This window comes from Dryas octopetala, chromosome 7 (assembly GCF_963921425.1).
Source record: "Dryas octopetala chromosome 7, drDryOcto1.1, whole genome shotgun sequence".
Taxonomy (NCBI): Eukaryota; Viridiplantae; Streptophyta; class Magnoliopsida; order Rosales; family Rosaceae; genus Dryas; species Dryas octopetala.
In genome coordinates this window covers 3,141,367-3,157,274 of record NC_141372.1, presented here as the reverse complement: position 1 = coordinate 3,157,274, position 15,908 = coordinate 3,141,367, and the positions used below count along the sequence as shown (strand labels likewise).

The following is a 15,908-nucleotide window of genomic DNA, read 5'->3' as shown; positions in this document are numbered from 1 at the left end:
ATTTTATCTAAAATTTTGTTAAAAATAAGAGTGTTTTGATCTTTTTCAAGTTCATATTGTTAGAAAAAAATAGTTTTTTTACACTTTATCTTCTTTGACATAATAAAAAACTGATTTGAAAATACCAAAATACTCTTATTTTTAACAAAAATTTAGACAAAATTAAACAAAAGTGGTATAAAGAAGATAATAAAAAACTGATTTGAAAATACCAAAATACTCTTATTTTTAACAAAAGTTTAGATAAAATGAGACAGAAGTGACATATTGTAATAAATTTTTAATTTAGGTGGTAAATTAACACAATTTTTTTTAGGTGGTGAAGTGAGATTAAATTCAAAATTCAGGTAGATAAAGTGTAATAAGCCTATATAATAATATCCAACAGTTAACATGGACTTGAGCACAGGCAATTATGACCCTGTGCAGCAGTGATGAGTTCACATGACGATTCGCCTACTCCACTTTCCAACGGACAAGACAAAGACACATTTATTTTCCTTCCGTCGCCTTCGAAATTTCTCACGTTAACATTTTCCCGGAAAATTTTTACACGGTTTCCGAGGAAATACTGCCTAAACCAACCAAACGGTTCCCGGGAGCAACTTATCTGATACGGAGTTCATAGACTGAGCCTAAGCGAGGTCGCCCGAGGAATAGAAGAAGAGATGCTTGTTCGATGTTAGTATTGTAATTTTGTTGATTTTTCCTAGCTTTTCTTTCGATGTGGGATATAATTATATTAGTGTTATTTTGATTGATGTATCAGGTTCTTTCTAAATATGTTTGTGTGCTAATTATATATTTTCCTTTTTATTTTGGTTGTGTGATCCAAAAGAATCTCTTAAGATATCAGAGAAAAGCTGAATTGCTTACAATTTCCATGGTGTCTTTGGTTCTTTATTGTGTTAGATTGTTTTTGATGCGAAGTCAAAGATGATGTTTCACAAAACTGAGTCCGAGTCTAAGAACAATGACAGTGCTGGGAATTCAAACCATGGTCAATTGTTGCGTGACATTGAGGAAATAAGCAAAGCCCTTTACTTGCATAAATCCCCTCGGAAGGTTTTGCTTTCCCCATCTGATGTACGATCCAAATCTGCTGGAAAAACCCGTTTTTCGAATTCACCATCAAAATCAAGCTCAAACCCAAGTTTTCTTAGGGAAGATTTTTGGCATAAGGAGAGGAAATCATCTTCGATATGGAATTGGAAGAACCCCTTAAAGGCTCTCACTCATATTGGGAATCGGAAATTCAATTGTTATTTTTACCTCCATGTCCATTCGCTTGAAGGGTTGCCTGCGAGTTTCAACAATCTTAGTCTATGTGTGCATTGGAAGAGGAAGGATGAAGTGCTAAAGACTCGGTATTCAAGGGTTGTAGAGGGCATAGCTGAATTTGATGAAACTTTGATGCATAGGTGTTCTGTGTATGGAAGTAGAAATGGCCCTAACCATTCGGTTAAGTATGAGGAGAAGCTTTTCTTGATCTACGTTTCTGTGAGTGGGGCACCGGAGCTTGATATTGGAAAGCATTGGGTGGATCTTACTAGGTTGTTACCGCTTACTTTTGAGGAGTTAGAGGGGGAAAAGAGTTATGGTAAATGGACAACAAGCTTTAACCTTTCGGGCAAGGCTCGAGGTGCTAATCTAAATGCTAGTTTGGGATTTTTGGTGACGCAGGATAAGTTTGTTAATTTGAGTGCTATTCCAAATGTTCCTGAGCTTATAAACACAGTGCAGAAAAGGTCAAGTACCTCGGATAATGGTGCTAGGATGCTTCGGCGAGTTGGGAGTGTGCCAAGTAATGTAAACTCCAGGCCGGCCTTCTCATCTCAGTCTCTTGATTTGAAGATTTGTGGTGAAGTATTGCTGACCGGAGGGTTGGAGCTCTCCAAGTCGATTAATTTTTTATATCAGACACTTGATGAGGGCAAGTTGTGTAATGCAATGGAGTCAGATTCTGAACATGTGGTGCCGCTCAAACCGAAGCCTGATCTGGGCCCTTTGTCTTCTAAGGGAATTGAAGAATATGAGGACTATTCAGTAGAATTTACCATTTTAGAAGTGGGGACAGAAATGTCTGAGAAGGAACAGTTAAAATCTGATAAAGTTGCTGATCATGCTGATGATGACTCTGCAATCGAGATTATCTTTGTAGATGAGATCATTAAGGATTGTGACATAGACCTTGATGAGAAGATTATGGTTATTTCAAAGGATGCCTGTGGTAATTATGTGAATGAGGGTATGGTGGATGACAGAAAACATGAAAAAGATAGCATATGCACCAAAGGAGCAACCATGGAAGAGGTGGAGTCAGCTTCTCATCTTCAGTTGATTTCAGAATCAGCAGAGTTGGATCCTCCGTTCACTCCAGGAGAGTTTCTTGAGGAAAGAAACCACATGGAGCTTAAGTCAACTTACAGAGCAAGTGAAAAAGGTAAAAAATCACTTAGCTTTGATGATGTTACTGAATCTGTGTCGAGTGATTTCTTACACATCCTGGGGATGGACTGTTGCACGAGTTCTGATAGTGATCCCGAGTCTCCTAGAGGACGTCTTTTAAGAGAGTTTGAAAAAGAGGCTCTGGCTTCAGGAAACCTACTTTTCGATTTTGATTGGAAGGAAGAGCAGCCAGAAATTGGATCCTCTGTTTCACTGGGTTCTGATTGTGGAGATTGTTTTGAGAATTCTGATTTGTCTTTGTTTATTCAAGCTGCTGAAGAAGAGCAGATGAGAGTCAGTGAGTTATTAAAGAGAAGGAAGGCCAAAATTCTTGAAGACTTGGAGACTGAAGCTTTGATGCGAGAATGGGGATTAAATGAAAAGGACTTTCAGAATTCTCCTCACACCCGGTCGGGTGGATTTGGTAGTCCAATCGAGCTCCCCCTTGAAGAGCCACTTCTACCTCCACTAGAAGAAGGCTTTGGTCCTTATGTTCGGATGAAGGGTGGAGGCTTTTTGCGTTCTATGAATCCTTCACTTTTCAGGAATGCCAAAAATGGTACGAACTTGGTCATTCAAATATCTAAGCCAGTTGTTATACCGGCACAAATGGGTTATGATGTTATGGAGATATTGCAGAATTTGGCATTGGTTGGAATTGACAAGCTGCATGTGTGGGTGAATAAACTAATGCCTTTGGAAGATATTACTGGGAAGACAATACAACAAGTAGCATGGGAGGCAGTACCAAGCATAGTAGAGTCCGAGAGGTTTGTGTGCACAATAATTACATTGCTCTCTGAAGTACCATGACTTCAAATATTCTATATTTGTTGGCTTATTTTTCAATTTTGTTTCAGGTTTGAGCAGATTTTATCTGGCGAGAGGAATGATGAAGGATTTCCATCTAGTTGGAGTTGTAATAACCAGAGATCAGAATTTATAGGTAGTGAGATGGGATCAGACTATGTTTCTCTAGAAAGTCTTGCTCCTTTGGCTATGGATAAGATTGAAGCCCTCTCACTGGAAGGGCTAAGAATACAGTCTCACATGTCAGATGGGGAGGCACCTTCAAGTATATATCCTCGGTTTGGTGGGAAGTTGTCGACCTTTGAAAGGGAGAGTGCCAATCGTGGTGAGATTCTCAGGTTAGGAGTTGAAGGATTGCAACTATGGGATTTCAGAGACTGTGATGATGATGCTGATGGATTAATGGCTTTGTGTTTATCATTGGAAGAGTGGTTGAGGCTAGATGCTAAAATCATTGGTGATGAAGATCACAGCAGAGAGCAAATTTTAAAGATCCTTGCTGCCCATGATGCCAAGTGCACAGATTTGGTTGGTGGAAGGTTGACACAAGACATTAACTGCAGGGAGTTATCAGGTAGGGAGTGTGGATTCTTGGGGAACAACCTCACAATTGCTCTCATGGTGCAGCTTAGAGATCCATTCAGAAACTATGAACCAGCGGGTGCTCCAATGCTTGCTCTAATCCAAGTGGAGAGAGTTGTAGCCCATTTAATGCAAAAAGTGCCTAGCGTGGTGTTAAATGATAGCAAGGAGGAAGAACATGATGAGCCAGTCTTAGAGGAGACTGATGACAAGGAAAAAGGGAAGTCAAATGAAGGAGATGAAGAAGGCAGTCCTCAGTTCAAAATCATCAACGTCCATCTTGCCGGGGTGGATACTGAGCCTGGCAACTGGCAGCTTTGGGGTACCACAACACAACTGCAGTCTGCGTCCCGATGGTTGCTCGCCAGTGGCATGGGTAAGACTTTTAGTTTTCCACTTCCAAACTCAAATGCCATTGTAAGATCATCCCCACTGGTTTCAGCAAAGATGCAGCATAGGGATAGTTTGTGGAGCATCTCCTCTCATGTTCAAGGAATGGGAGCTACCTGTAAAGATTTGATAGCTCCACATATTCGAAACCCTAATGTCATATTTCCAGATGAAACCATAAAAGCCACACGTAAAATGTAATATTTGGATGTTCTTTCCTAGTGTAAATTCTTTTGTTTGTAGAGTGAATAGATGGTTGAAGCTTCTTGCTGGTATCATACTTACATGATTAGGCCATGTGGTCTATTTTGTGCACAGATATTTTATTATTTTTTTTATGATAGAATCTGTTGTATTAGACTTCACACAAGACCGATTGATATGCATTAATTGTAAGATAAATCGTCCTGCTTTCCTATTGAACAAGAAATTATATTTCTCATTTTCCTGATGAAATGGTAATTTGCTGGTTACATTAAAGCCATGCCGGAGTCTTTGGGTTGTGCTGGTGGCCAACCATTCCATTGAATACTTGTGGCCTTGACATTTTGACTCATTGACTATTACTTCGGTTAGAAGAAAGTTTCAGGACACAAAAAAGTTCATGACATAAAAATGTTCAAAACATAAATGTTCATGATGTCAGCAGCACCCTCCTTCCTTCTCTTCCTCCGAAACTCCAAAATGTTCATAACACGAAATTAGAGGTTTTGATGGGTATGAACGCCCTCATACGTTGTGATTACAAACCTTGGATCCTCTCTTTCTCTTTCAACTCTCTTTTTCACTGGGCAGCCTTCAACTGAACACTTGTAGTAGTTCCTGCAATTTTCAACAAAACATGGTTAAATCACATATGTCTAAAAATCTTATAACAATCATTCTTATCACGAATTAGAAGATAAAACCTTCATATTCTGCACAATAATGTTACCCGTGATATGCTAGTGTTATATACCTTGGATTTGGGCTGTTCTTCACCATCTTTTTCCCATACTTCCTCCACTTGAACCCATCATCCAATATTTCAACCTCTGATTTTGTTTTAAATGCAACTCTTTCTCTAACTTCCTGTCTCTCCCTTCTGCTTCCACTCTCTCCTACTAACACACAACCAAATGCCTCAAGCATGTGAGAGAGAGATAATCAATGAATATGTACTTATAAATGAATAACATACTTTATGAATGAATATGCTTACTGCTAGAAGACCCAGCTCCAAGTTGGCTGCTGCCTCCACCAGACTGATCATCAACTTCATTTGCTTGGTAAACTGAAAAATTTTGGAGAGACCCCGAAGCCATGGAAGCTGGATCATCATCCAACCACTCGCCGAACATGAAGTAGTCGGAAAGCTCAAAATTGGACTGGTCGGAAAAATCATTCTCTGCAGGCGACTCTACTGATCTAGAGTTGCTACGAGACATTCGGGTATGTTGAAGCTATGATAAATATAATGTCTTACCATTGTGATCAAACTGAAGGTTGATGGTATAGATATATAATATAATCATTTCCTTGGCTTGCAAGGTGGTTTCACGGTGACCTTCCTTTGCAGGTGATAGGAAACTTCAATGCTGATGCTGAGTAGAAGAAGTGCCACATAGACTGATATGGACACACACACAGAGAGCCCAAAAACCAAAACCCAGAAAGGTGCAGTGAGGACATGAAAGTGGGACATGCCAAGGATGACTTGGGAGAAGACTTAAAATGCTTCTTTTGTGTGACTCATACTTAATTCAAACCTCGACGTCTCGTGCTTAGAGCCTTACACCAAACCCCTTCACATCATACAAAGAATATATAAGTCAATGTGATACTGAATAGTGATTTGAGCCGTGATCAACTGGTTCATTGCACCACATATCTTACTGTGCGCGTTTGTTATACGGTGCTAGACTGAACGTGAACAACGAGTCTTGTACTTGACTGATCCAGTCCCCACGGTGCTCTTTAGTACGGCTCCTAGTCCTCCGGACTCTGCTTCTCCACATGGGCTTAAGCATATGCCTATTTACTATCTACTAATTACAAATGCATAAGAAGCTTTACCAACTAATTATTGAATTCGTTTATAATAAGAATTCATATAGTTATACGAATAGATCCAATAATGATTCATAAGTCGAAATTCTAATGTTAAGAATTGAATTTATCAAATTTTTCCTTACTAGTTTTACTTCTCAATAATCATCCATAAAATGGGTTTAAGCGGGTCAATTACCAATCAATCTGATTTGGATGTTTCCCCTTGCAAACGTCTCAAGCTCATGACTCATCATTCAGACCCATCGTTCAATGATTACCAAGAGTTTTAAGTCTCAGTGCCAGAGAAACATGGTCAAAGTTTATAGGGTCTCATTTAAATTTCACTTACCCCAGAGTTGTTTACTTGTTTATCTTTTAACACTCAGCACACAAAATTAGGATTAGGATAGCCGACATCCCTTGTGAAATTGTTAACGAGGAAGTTAGTGGGTAACTTCCAGTGCCATTGTTAAAAGGTCCACTGAGTAATAGTAGAGTCTGGCCATCAGTTTCAATTTTGGAATCTCATGATGTCAATATCAAGTTCGGTAGCTAAGCAATACCGTTAAAAGAGAAAATTATCATTCTACTACATATATTAGTGGGAGTTATCACAAACTTAAAAATAGAAAGCAGTTAAAAACTAATAATAACTTCATGTATTAGTGGGAGTTATCACAAACTAAGAAATAAAAAGCAGTTCAAAACTACTAATAACTTCATGTATACTGTAGCATCTCAGACCCAAACTCACCATAATTTCTTTTTCCCCATTGAAGTACAAGCAACTTTTGGAGGCACTAAGCCAATAAAATTATACGAACAAATAAAAGACAAAACGGAAAAAAAATTATAATCTAGAATTCCCATCAAAATTTGCTTTCCTTTCACAGTTTCACCCTCCTATTGTTATTGCTCTATGGACATGAACATTTACAACATACTCTTCCATGGGACACTTGTGGCTTATGTTTCGTTTCTTGAGTGGCTCTCCTAAATTTCTCATAGCGCTGCAATTTCTGCTCTGTACAAGCAATGGAAAATGAAATGTTTTAAAAATTGAATTGTCTTATGGCCAAAAAGAGAGAAAAAGAAACAATTATTTGTTGAAGTGCAAATCACACAAACACAAAATTTATCCATACCTTGTATGTTACAGAAGGTCTGATTTTAGCCAGTGCTTGCTCAAAATGAGTTTCTTTGATAGTGCATGGAGAATCATCTGAACTCTTGGTTGACCTCTCTTCCTCCTCTTCAAAAGCAACAAAATAAGCTTCATCGATCTAGCATGAATAGATAGATGAATAAATAAGCTTCATCCATCCTCTTTTCACAAGCCTTCCTTTGTCCAATCTCACTCAGATCTATGCTGGCATCCACAGGTTTCTTCCTTGCAAGAGCTTTCAAGATCAAACCATGCTCATCTGTATTGGGCAGGGAGACATAAAATATGTCTGCCAAACCTACAGGGACGTAGTACAGCATCATCCATTGCCTCGGGTCCGCCAAACATATAGCAACTTTAAGGAGATGCATAATGATAATCATCACCATAATAACTAATGATCATATGATGTGGGGAGATTCAGCAAACATTAATAAGTGGCGCAGAAATGGATATAAAGTTCATAACCATTAATAAGGACCATGAATAAGCTTATTACATTCAGCGATCAGGCGAAGGAGACTGGCTCTTCTCTCCCAGGCAAGCTTCAAAACATGGAAAAGGGCCCATAATTCAGCAGCCAGAAAGCTCAACACTACCAAGTCTCTGATCAGTGATCAACCCACCTGCCCCAATCAAACAGCAGGCAAGCAAAGCCTGGGAAGAAGAAGAAGGTTATGGAGAATTGGGCTTAAACTAGTCTTCTGCATATTGAAGAATCATTTGATGTGGTGCGTTTATATTTTCAATTTTATATTATTTATAAAAAACGTATAGGTGTCGATGTGAACGGCGTCGTATAGAGGTGATATATAGTTGAGTGTTTTCTGGCCTCTTCCCCTCTGTGTCTGTGTTACTGTGAGCCATGGCGCGTGCAAAGATGGTGCGAGCAAAGACGGGCTCACTGCCGTCTACAGCTGCCGAGAAATCGGAAAACCGGCGTCGTTTAAGCATCGAGAGGTCGGCTTACTTCGCCAGGAGAGAGGCGGCGAAGGTTCTGAAGCTCGTTCTCCAAGGAGACGCTAGGCGGCGGTCCGCCGGCTCCATCAAGTCTCTCGTTTACAGTCCCTCAGTGAGAAACAAGAAGGGCACGTTCGCTCTGGTCTGTCAAACCCTAAAGCGTAAGTTAACGACCCTCACCACATTAAAAAATCTACGTATTTGAATGGCTTCGACTCTGTTTGGTTGCCGAGAAAAGTGATTTTCCGGTTTTCTCTGTTTTCAGATCTTTCAATAATCAAAGATGTGTTGAAAGCTGCCGACGTATTGAATAGCAAGTGGAAGGTATAAGGACATGTTCTCTGTTATTTATAGAAGCAAGCAATATTCATGTTTTCTCTACTAGTGTGGCTTAGCATGCTAAACACTGAAATAGTGAAATGCTTACTGCTTTTGTTGGTGTTGCAGAAGCAAGACGAGCTGGTTTACATAATCACCTACGATATTCTTTTTGGTCAGGTAAATTCATTATACATTCATAATTTTTTGGAATTATGGTTAACAATTGAAGTAATAATTGTTGAAAGTTCAAACCATTGTTGAATTTGTGAACTAATCTTTTGATATGAACTATTAATGTAAATCTGTAGTTGACTTCGTCAGCCGGCGATCCGGAGAAGTTTCTCTTGCGTCGCAAGGATGCTCTGCAGGCAGCTCTAGCACGGCTTTTGGTGAGGAAAAAAGCGAAGGGCGTTGAAGAGTTGGTAGCTCTTTATCAAACTCCTGGTGTGTATTCACGCTGTAATTGCATTTATCTTGTTGGTCCTGCTCTTCAGTTATAGAACTACTAGAGTGGAATTGAGGGGAACAAATTATTTTGCTTTGCAATTTTCCACTCGTAAAATACCAATGGGGATTAATGGATTATGGTTTTGGGGCAAGTAAGTCATTGAATACTGATTTGTTGGTTTACCATGTTCCTAAAAGTTTAAAATGTTAGGGTGTGGGCCAACAATTATTTCTTTTTCTAATGCCAATTTCTGTTGCAGATATTTCAATACCTCGTTATGTTCGTGTAAATACTCTGAAAATGAACGTTGATAGTGCCTTACTTGAATTACAGAAGCAATATGCGGTATTTCCTGAAACCCTTATTATTGAGTTTTTTGTTAGAATGTGACTGTGTTCTAGAGTATTGATGTTTGTTGTACATTAGAGGTGTTATTATGGTGGAATGGGTAAAACATCAGGGTGTGCTATCTTTACTGAAGTAAACATGTGAAACCACAACTGTGATGTACCCTGTCAATTGTTGATAACTAATAACAAGCGAATGTGTTGTATGCTTTATCATGTGTCAGTCTTCTGTAGTTTCTTCATTGTGTTACTTAGACATGTCTCTCTATGTTTGGTGTTCTTACATAGGTTCAAAAGGATGACATGGTTCATGACTTGTTGATTCTTCCACCGGGTAGTGATTTGCATGATCATCCTCTAATAATGAATGGAAGTGTCTTTATGCAAGTAAGAATTTTGATAAATATTTGTTATGAGTAGTTTTCGTATAAATTTGTCCACTTCTTATTTGTTGAAGCATAACCGTTGAAATTTTTTTGTCTTAGTAGAAGTTTCTCATCTATCTTTTATCTATTTGAGTAATATTTTGATCATTTTATTACATAGGGAAAGGCAAGCTCTATGGTGGCAGCAGCCCTTGCTCCAAAACCAGGGTGGGAGGTTGGTAAAGTTTGTACATCACTAATTATTTTCACCTAGGTTGCTGTTACCACATTTGATTGGGGTTCAGAATTTGAGTGTATACAACAGTTTAATCCTACTAAATATGATTTTCTTTGAAGGTTCTTGATGCATGCTCAGCTCCTGGAAACAAAACTGTCCATCTTGCAGCTCTTATGAGGGGAAAGGGAAAAATCACAGCATGTGAGCTGAATGAAGAAAGGGTTAAACGTTTAAAAGAGACTATCAGACTCTCTGGGGCTTCTAGTATCCATCTGTCGTTATTTTTGTTTGTTCTCTTATTGCTTGTTGAAAATAGTGGAATTTCAGAAATTTAACTGTTTGATATTTCCCATCCATATGTCTTGAGTGATCTGAAATGTGATTATGTTTACAATGTTTGGAACCGTAGCTTATGCCCAGTATCTCATCCTTTCTTTGCTCTTCTATTTTATGAAGTTAATTTGATAAACCGTTTAACTTAACCTGGTTTGTAGATATTAAGGTTTTTCATGGAGATTTCTTAGACTTAAACCCTGAAGATCCTTCATATTCCAAGGTAAGACATAAATTGTCTTCTTGTTTGATTAAACTCCACATGGCTTCTGGTGAATATGGAATTAACAGCTTAACAAGCTACTTCATCCTAGCTGTTCAAATTTATCTGGTTATCGGAAACAAATGTGTTGTCCTGACCCCATTTTGGAGTCTTGTTCAATTATTGGGTAGATGTCTATATTTTGATTTAGTATTGTATATGGTTCTGGTCCCAAAACTTGGGAGATTGGGAAAATCCCACCAGACAAGTTTTTGCTTTTGGCTTTTGGCTTTGGGAAACAAAATATAGTCTTTAGCTTCCAATTCGTGGTTACTTTTCTCCTTGGTTTCAAACTTTTCTCCTTAGTTTCAAACTTGTAGTTGCATGTTCTTAAAATATCTCCAGTGTGTGCTTACAACTCAATTCATTAATTCAATATTGTAGGTCCAGGCCATACTTTTAGATCCTTCCTGCTCTGGATCCGGAACTGCTTCTGCAAGATTAGATCATTTGCTCCCATCTTCTGCTCCAGGTAAGTTTTAGATGTCTTCTTATATCTGTAATTGCTTGAATTTCACTATGTTGAAAGATAGTAACGTAATGTGCACCATCTGAAGTGTTTATGTGCATCTGGCAGATGGTAAGGACAGTGTCTCATCCAATAATGAGAAATGGTGTTTACTCAGTGCGCTAAACTTCTAATTGTAAAAGACCTAGAACTATTGCCTAAATGCTTCACCCCCTTATTATTCAGATTAGTTAAAACTTTATTGTCTAAAATACCCAGGCCACGCTGCTGTGGTTACCACGGATAGACTCAACAAGCTTGCGGCTTTTCAGAAAAAGGCTCTAGCTCATGCTTTATCTTGTAAGTATGTTTCTTTGTCAAATGTTGCCCAAGGGTTTTTGTTTACCTTAGTTCCCAAAATTCAATACATTTTCTCAATCCCTAGCCCCAAATTCTTGAACTTTATTCAGTATGTTTAATGTTGTCATTGGATGTGTACTTTGTTGCCAATTGTCAGTTCCCGAAGTTGAGAGAGTTGTTTACAGCACATGCTCTGTCCACCAAATTGAAAACGAAGATGTTGTTAAATCTGTTCTGCCTCTCGCTGCAACCTTTGGGTTTCAGCTGGAAACCCCCTTCCCCGAATGGCCCCGCCGTGGTCTTCCAGTTGTTGAGGGCTGTAAGTACTCTGCTCAGAAACATGTGTGATAAAGATGTTCAGATATTCACATCTCAATTACTTCTGGTTTATTGCCTTGCAGCTGAACGGTTGCTTCGGACTGATCCCGTTGAGGACAAAGAAGGCTTCTTCATTGCTCTGTTCGTCAGGAAGGGCTCTGAAAATCAATCAGAGAAGCCCTGTGGAATCAACTGCGAGAATTGCACAGCTTTGACGAAGAGGAACAATTTTGTTGTGACCCCATCTCTCAATCTGTTTAAAATGTGGGTACATGCTCAATTGAATCGGCAAAATTATAGATCAGATAGATACCCAACTACTGAAACAATAGACTGGTGATCTGACCTCGGTGAAAAACTTCGGTGAAAAACTTCTACTCTAACACCATTTTTATCTTCCCATTTCCAGTAGTTAAAAAAAAAAAAGTTCTGATTTTCCTGTTATAACTACAATGTGTCATTATAATGCTTATGTATCTAAATTTTGGGCAGAATTGGATCATTTGTTTCTCTGTCAATACTTGCTTGTAATCCTAAATGTTTCGATAATTGTCCTTAAATTTTGAAGACCCAAAAAAGAAACAAAAAGAAAAAGATGATGAGGAAGAAAATACTAACATATGCTTAGTTAATTCGATTGGAAACATTAAACATTAAGACGACCAAGACGCAAACCCATAAGAAGAAAAGCACACACATACACAAAACAGCAACTACAATTCACTCATAGTCCCAAACCCATGACCGTAATTATTCCCAATAACCCACATAGCATCACAGAAAACAAGTAGCCTGAATCTCAAGCAATCTTGACCTCAATGGTCTTGGGCTTCTTAGGCTCAGGCGGTGGTAACTTCTGCACAGTGACAGTGAGAACCCCATCTTGGCAAACAGCAGAAATTGCTTCAACATTTGCATTCTCAGGCAGCACAAACTTCCTCATAAACTTGCCGACCCTCCTCTCCATCCTGACGTACTTGGCGCCGTCCTTGTCCTCCTCCCTCTTCCGCTCGCCGCTTATGAGCAGCACATTGTCGTCCTCCACCTGGACCTTGATGTCCCCGGACTTGAGTCCCGGCATGTCGATGACGAACACGTAGGAGTTGGGGTATTCCTTCACGTCGGCCGGAGTGGCGGCCATGGCCTTGGCGTCGCGGACGTAGGTCCGGGTCGGGGCGTTGATGGTTTTGTGGTCGGCGTCGTCGGCCAAGTCCATGATGTGCTGCAAGGTCGAGAAAACAGGGGAGTCCAGGCCCATGATTCGCAGATCCATCTTCCTCTTCTTGGTGTGTGGAATCTTTGGCGTAATGAGCTTTGTTGTAAACTCTGATGTGTGTTTGAAATGCTCGATTGCTGTGTTGTTGAGAAGATAGGGACGCTTCTGGGAATTTATAGAGGGAGGAATTGAGGGGGAGGGAGAGGAAAAGAATGTTCTGGACACGCGTGGAAGGAAGTAAGGAGGTTCTAGTAGGTTCGTTACTTCTTCTATAGGAGTCTAGAACCTTGGGGAAGGTTTACTGGAGTAAGGGCCTCATTACTTTTCAACGTTTTTTTTGGGTCGAATCATTACTTTTCGGGTTAGAAAAAAGAAAAAGCATCATAATTTTGGAATGGGATTAAAATCAAAATCTCTCTATTTTCACTATTTTAGACTTTTAGTGATAAATCTATTTATCCTCTTTTGTTTTTCTCCGAATCTATTTATCGTCTTGATATTAAAGGATTGAATTATTGAAAGCCATTATGTAGGACATTAATTAGCGTCTGTTGCAAGAGTACTATTAAGCTGACCCATAATTACCAAAAAATAACAAACTCAACCATCAACATAGAAGAAAGTACAAACACTAGAAATATTATACTCTAATTAGTAATTACACATGTATAGATGATAAGGTTACACTTGCACATCCCAAAAGGAGGCAACAACACACAAAAAAATTACATACATACAATACGACATGCCCAGCACCATGGACACTAAAAACCCAACCTTCCCTTTTTTTTTATTCCTTATGTACAGGTAGGAATTAAAGAAAAACTCGACAGAAACAGACAAAACCACGTAGGAAAACAACCATGCATGCACCTTTAATTACATATATACCACCATCAGCAGTACCACACAGAAACTCATGCAGAGCCATCAGTGCCTTGGCCACCACGGCGCCCTTCTTGCTCTCCTCGGCTCACGGGGACGTCATAGCTGATACAGCCGGTTGGGCTCCCATGGCCCTGTCGGCCCTGTTGGCCACCTTGGCCGCCGCCACGGCCGCTGCCAATTTGCACCTGAACAGTCCGGGGTTTCTTAGGCTCCGGCGGCGGCCTCTTCTCCACCACCACAGTTAGCACCCCATCCTGATACTCCGCCGAAATCTTCTCAGTATCCGCATTCTCGGGCAGCACGAACTTCTTGAGATACTTGCCGAGCTTCCGCTCCATCCTCAGAAACTTCACCCCCTGATCCTTCTCCTTCTCTCTCTTCCTCTCCCCACTCACCACCAAAACGTTGTCGTCTTCGAGCTGGACCTTGATCTGGTCCGCCTTCATCCCCGGCATATCGATCACAAAGATATAAGAGTTGGGATTCTCCTTCACGTCCGCCGGCGTGGCAGCCATGGCCTTGGCGTCGCGGACGTACGTGCGGGAAGGCGCGTGGTGGGAGGACTGGTTTTGCTCGTCGGAGAAATCCAGGAGGTCATGAAGGGCGTCCAGGAGGTTGGGTTCGAACCCCATGTTTCTCAGGCTCACCTCCATATCTATGTGTAAGGAAATAACAGCTAGCTGGGTATTAATATGTATGAGATTTGGTTCGTTTTATTTCTGCGGGGTTTTGAAGAGGGTTTGAAGAAGGTTTATATAGGAGTGAGAGGATATGTGTAGAATTATTTGAAGCGGTGTTGAATGTTTCGATCGATTCATCGATGACTTTCTTTTTGTATAGTGTTGCATGTTCTACATTTGTAAGTAGGAAACAGCACGACGCTGCTAAGTGCTTGCTAATTTCACTGCTTGTCATTGGGTTTAGAACGAGTGAACGACAGACAACTACAAATTAAGAATGAACTGCTAATTTTAAATCTTGGTCTTTGTATATTGCTTGGTGTAACTTCCTTAGCAATTTAATAAGTGAGGTATCGACAACTTATTGGTCTGTTATTTAGAGGAAATGAAGAAGGGTTGCGACTTGCGAGGCTAGCTGCGTTGGAAAGGTATCGGTGAACTTTGTCTTTATGCCAGCTACGTGGCTGTTCAGAGGGAGTTTTCAGATCGACGTGGCTATGGCTCTTCTGTCTGATTTAAGTAGAGTAAAGCAAAAGCAGACGATGTGGCAAGCAAGGGTTCTGTTTGGAAGTAAGGATTTTATACTCCGATCACGTGCAAGCATTTCTTTATGCTTCTCGAAGGTATCTCAGTTCCAAGCTAATTCTGTCATGTTTGGCTCAGGATCATCCTGCTCACTGCTATTGCAAGCTTTGTCTTCATTAATTTAAGGAATTTATATTAAATATTGCTTCATTTTTTCGAGTAGAAATAAAAAACGTACATGACACCTTATTATTTTTCAATAATGCTATATTTACCACATTTTTATACTATATTTTTATATCAACTTACGTTTCATTATTTTACTGGATAAATTTTTTTTTTTTTTAGTGTTCAATACATAAATATCATATAAATTACCACATAAAGTAGTATAAAATTATGATATAAAAATATAAAATGTCCAACACTATTGATTATTTTTATTCGCTTTCGAGTTAGGATTTGTTTGGCACTGTTCCGTAGAAAACAGGGCTATAAGGGCAATACTTGGGTCCACCCCTAAGGTGTACTTCACCCCAATTCACATGGCCAATAAAATACTTACACCTGTCTTTTCTTTTAAAAGAAATATCAAACGAACAGAAAATAAACGATCTGCTTCATCTTCTTCACTGTTCCCCTTCCCAAATTTCAATTTTATTGAAAGTTGATATATATATATACATGGGAAACTCATACAAAACCCAACTCAACCGAAACACACACTTTTAATTTGTTCCCCAAAACAAACCCAACATTAATATTAATATGAA

General features: G+C 39.5%; 5 protein-coding genes across 8 annotated transcripts; 2 read left to right on the top strand and 3 right to left on the bottom strand.

Annotated features, from left to right (window-relative positions):
* Positions 1 to 455: 455 nt before the first annotated feature.
* LOC147278518 (protein PLASTID MOVEMENT IMPAIRED 1-RELATED 2-like) lies at positions 456 to 4,495 on the top strand. Of its 2 annotated transcripts, none has more exons than XM_086250364.1 (3): positions 456 to 681; positions 913 to 3,218; positions 3,309 to 4,495. In XM_086250364.1, the coding sequence occupies exons 2-3, from the start codon at positions 937 to 939 to the stop codon at positions 4,429 to 4,431; spliced, it is 3,405 nt and encodes a 1,134-aa protein (XP_086106490.1). In that variant the 5' UTR covers positions 456 to 681; positions 913 to 936; the 3' UTR covers positions 4,432 to 4,495. The 2 variants fall into 2 exon arrangements, with proteins under 2 accessions (XP_086106490.1, XP_086106489.1); XM_086250363.1 differs by having other exon boundaries at positions 839 to 3,218.
* A 184-nt stretch (positions 4,496 to 4,679) lies between these two features.
* Positions 4,680 to 5,888, bottom strand: WRKY50 (WRKY DNA-binding protein 50). 2 transcript variants are annotated; one of them, XM_086250366.1, is made up of 3 exons: positions 5,432 to 5,888; positions 5,189 to 5,330; positions 4,680 to 5,052 (listed from the first exon to the last, which is right to left on the bottom strand). In XM_086250366.1, the coding sequence occupies exons 1-3, from the start codon at positions 5,655 to 5,657 to the stop codon at positions 4,932 to 4,934; spliced, it is 489 nt and encodes a 162-aa protein (XP_086106492.1). In that variant the 5' UTR covers positions 5,658 to 5,888; the 3' UTR covers positions 4,680 to 4,931. The 2 variants fall into 2 exon arrangements, with proteins under 2 accessions (XP_086106492.1, XP_086106491.1); XM_086250365.1 differs by having other exon boundaries at positions 4,683 to 5,052; positions 5,189 to 5,333; positions 5,432 to 5,884.
* A 2,382-nt stretch (positions 5,889 to 8,270) lies between these two features.
* Positions 8,271 to 12,322, top strand: LOC147278516 (S-adenosyl-L-methionine-dependent methyltransferases superfamily protein). Of its 2 annotated transcripts, none has more exons than XR_015123335.1 (13): positions 8,271 to 8,547; positions 8,652 to 8,710; positions 8,834 to 8,884; positions 9,016 to 9,151; positions 9,415 to 9,500; positions 9,791 to 9,889; positions 10,049 to 10,102; positions 10,225 to 10,369; positions 10,600 to 10,661; positions 11,085 to 11,172; positions 11,278 to 11,344; positions 11,428 to 11,508; positions 11,666 to 11,721. XR_015123335.1 is itself a non-coding variant. In XM_086250540.1 (13 exons), the coding sequence occupies exons 1-13, from the start codon at positions 8,292 to 8,294 to the stop codon at positions 12,164 to 12,166; spliced, it is 1,536 nt and encodes a 511-aa protein (XP_086106666.1). In that variant the 5' UTR covers positions 8,271 to 8,291; the 3' UTR covers positions 12,167 to 12,322. The 2 variants fall into 2 exon arrangements, 1 of the variants encoding a protein (XP_086106666.1); XM_086250540.1 differs by lacking the exon at positions 11,278 to 11,344 and adding an exon at positions 11,910 to 12,322 and having other exon boundaries at positions 11,666 to 11,827.
* A 108-nt stretch (positions 12,323 to 12,430) lies between these two features.
* LOC147278515 (17.1 kDa class II heat shock protein) lies at positions 12,431 to 13,269 on the bottom strand. The gene has a single exon (XM_086250542.1). It carries the CDS (start codon positions 13,097 to 13,099, stop codon positions 12,626 to 12,628), a length of 474 nt encoding a protein of 157 aa, XP_086106668.1. The 5' UTR covers positions 13,100 to 13,269; the 3' UTR covers positions 12,431 to 12,625.
* A 690-nt stretch (positions 13,270 to 13,959) lies between these two features.
* LOC147278514 (17.1 kDa class II heat shock protein-like) lies at positions 13,960 to 14,583 on the bottom strand. Its single transcript, XM_086250194.1, has one exon. It carries the CDS (start codon positions 14,581 to 14,583, stop codon positions 13,960 to 13,962), a length of 624 nt encoding a protein of 207 aa, XP_086106320.1.
* Positions 14,584 to 15,908: the final 1,325 nt, after the last annotated feature.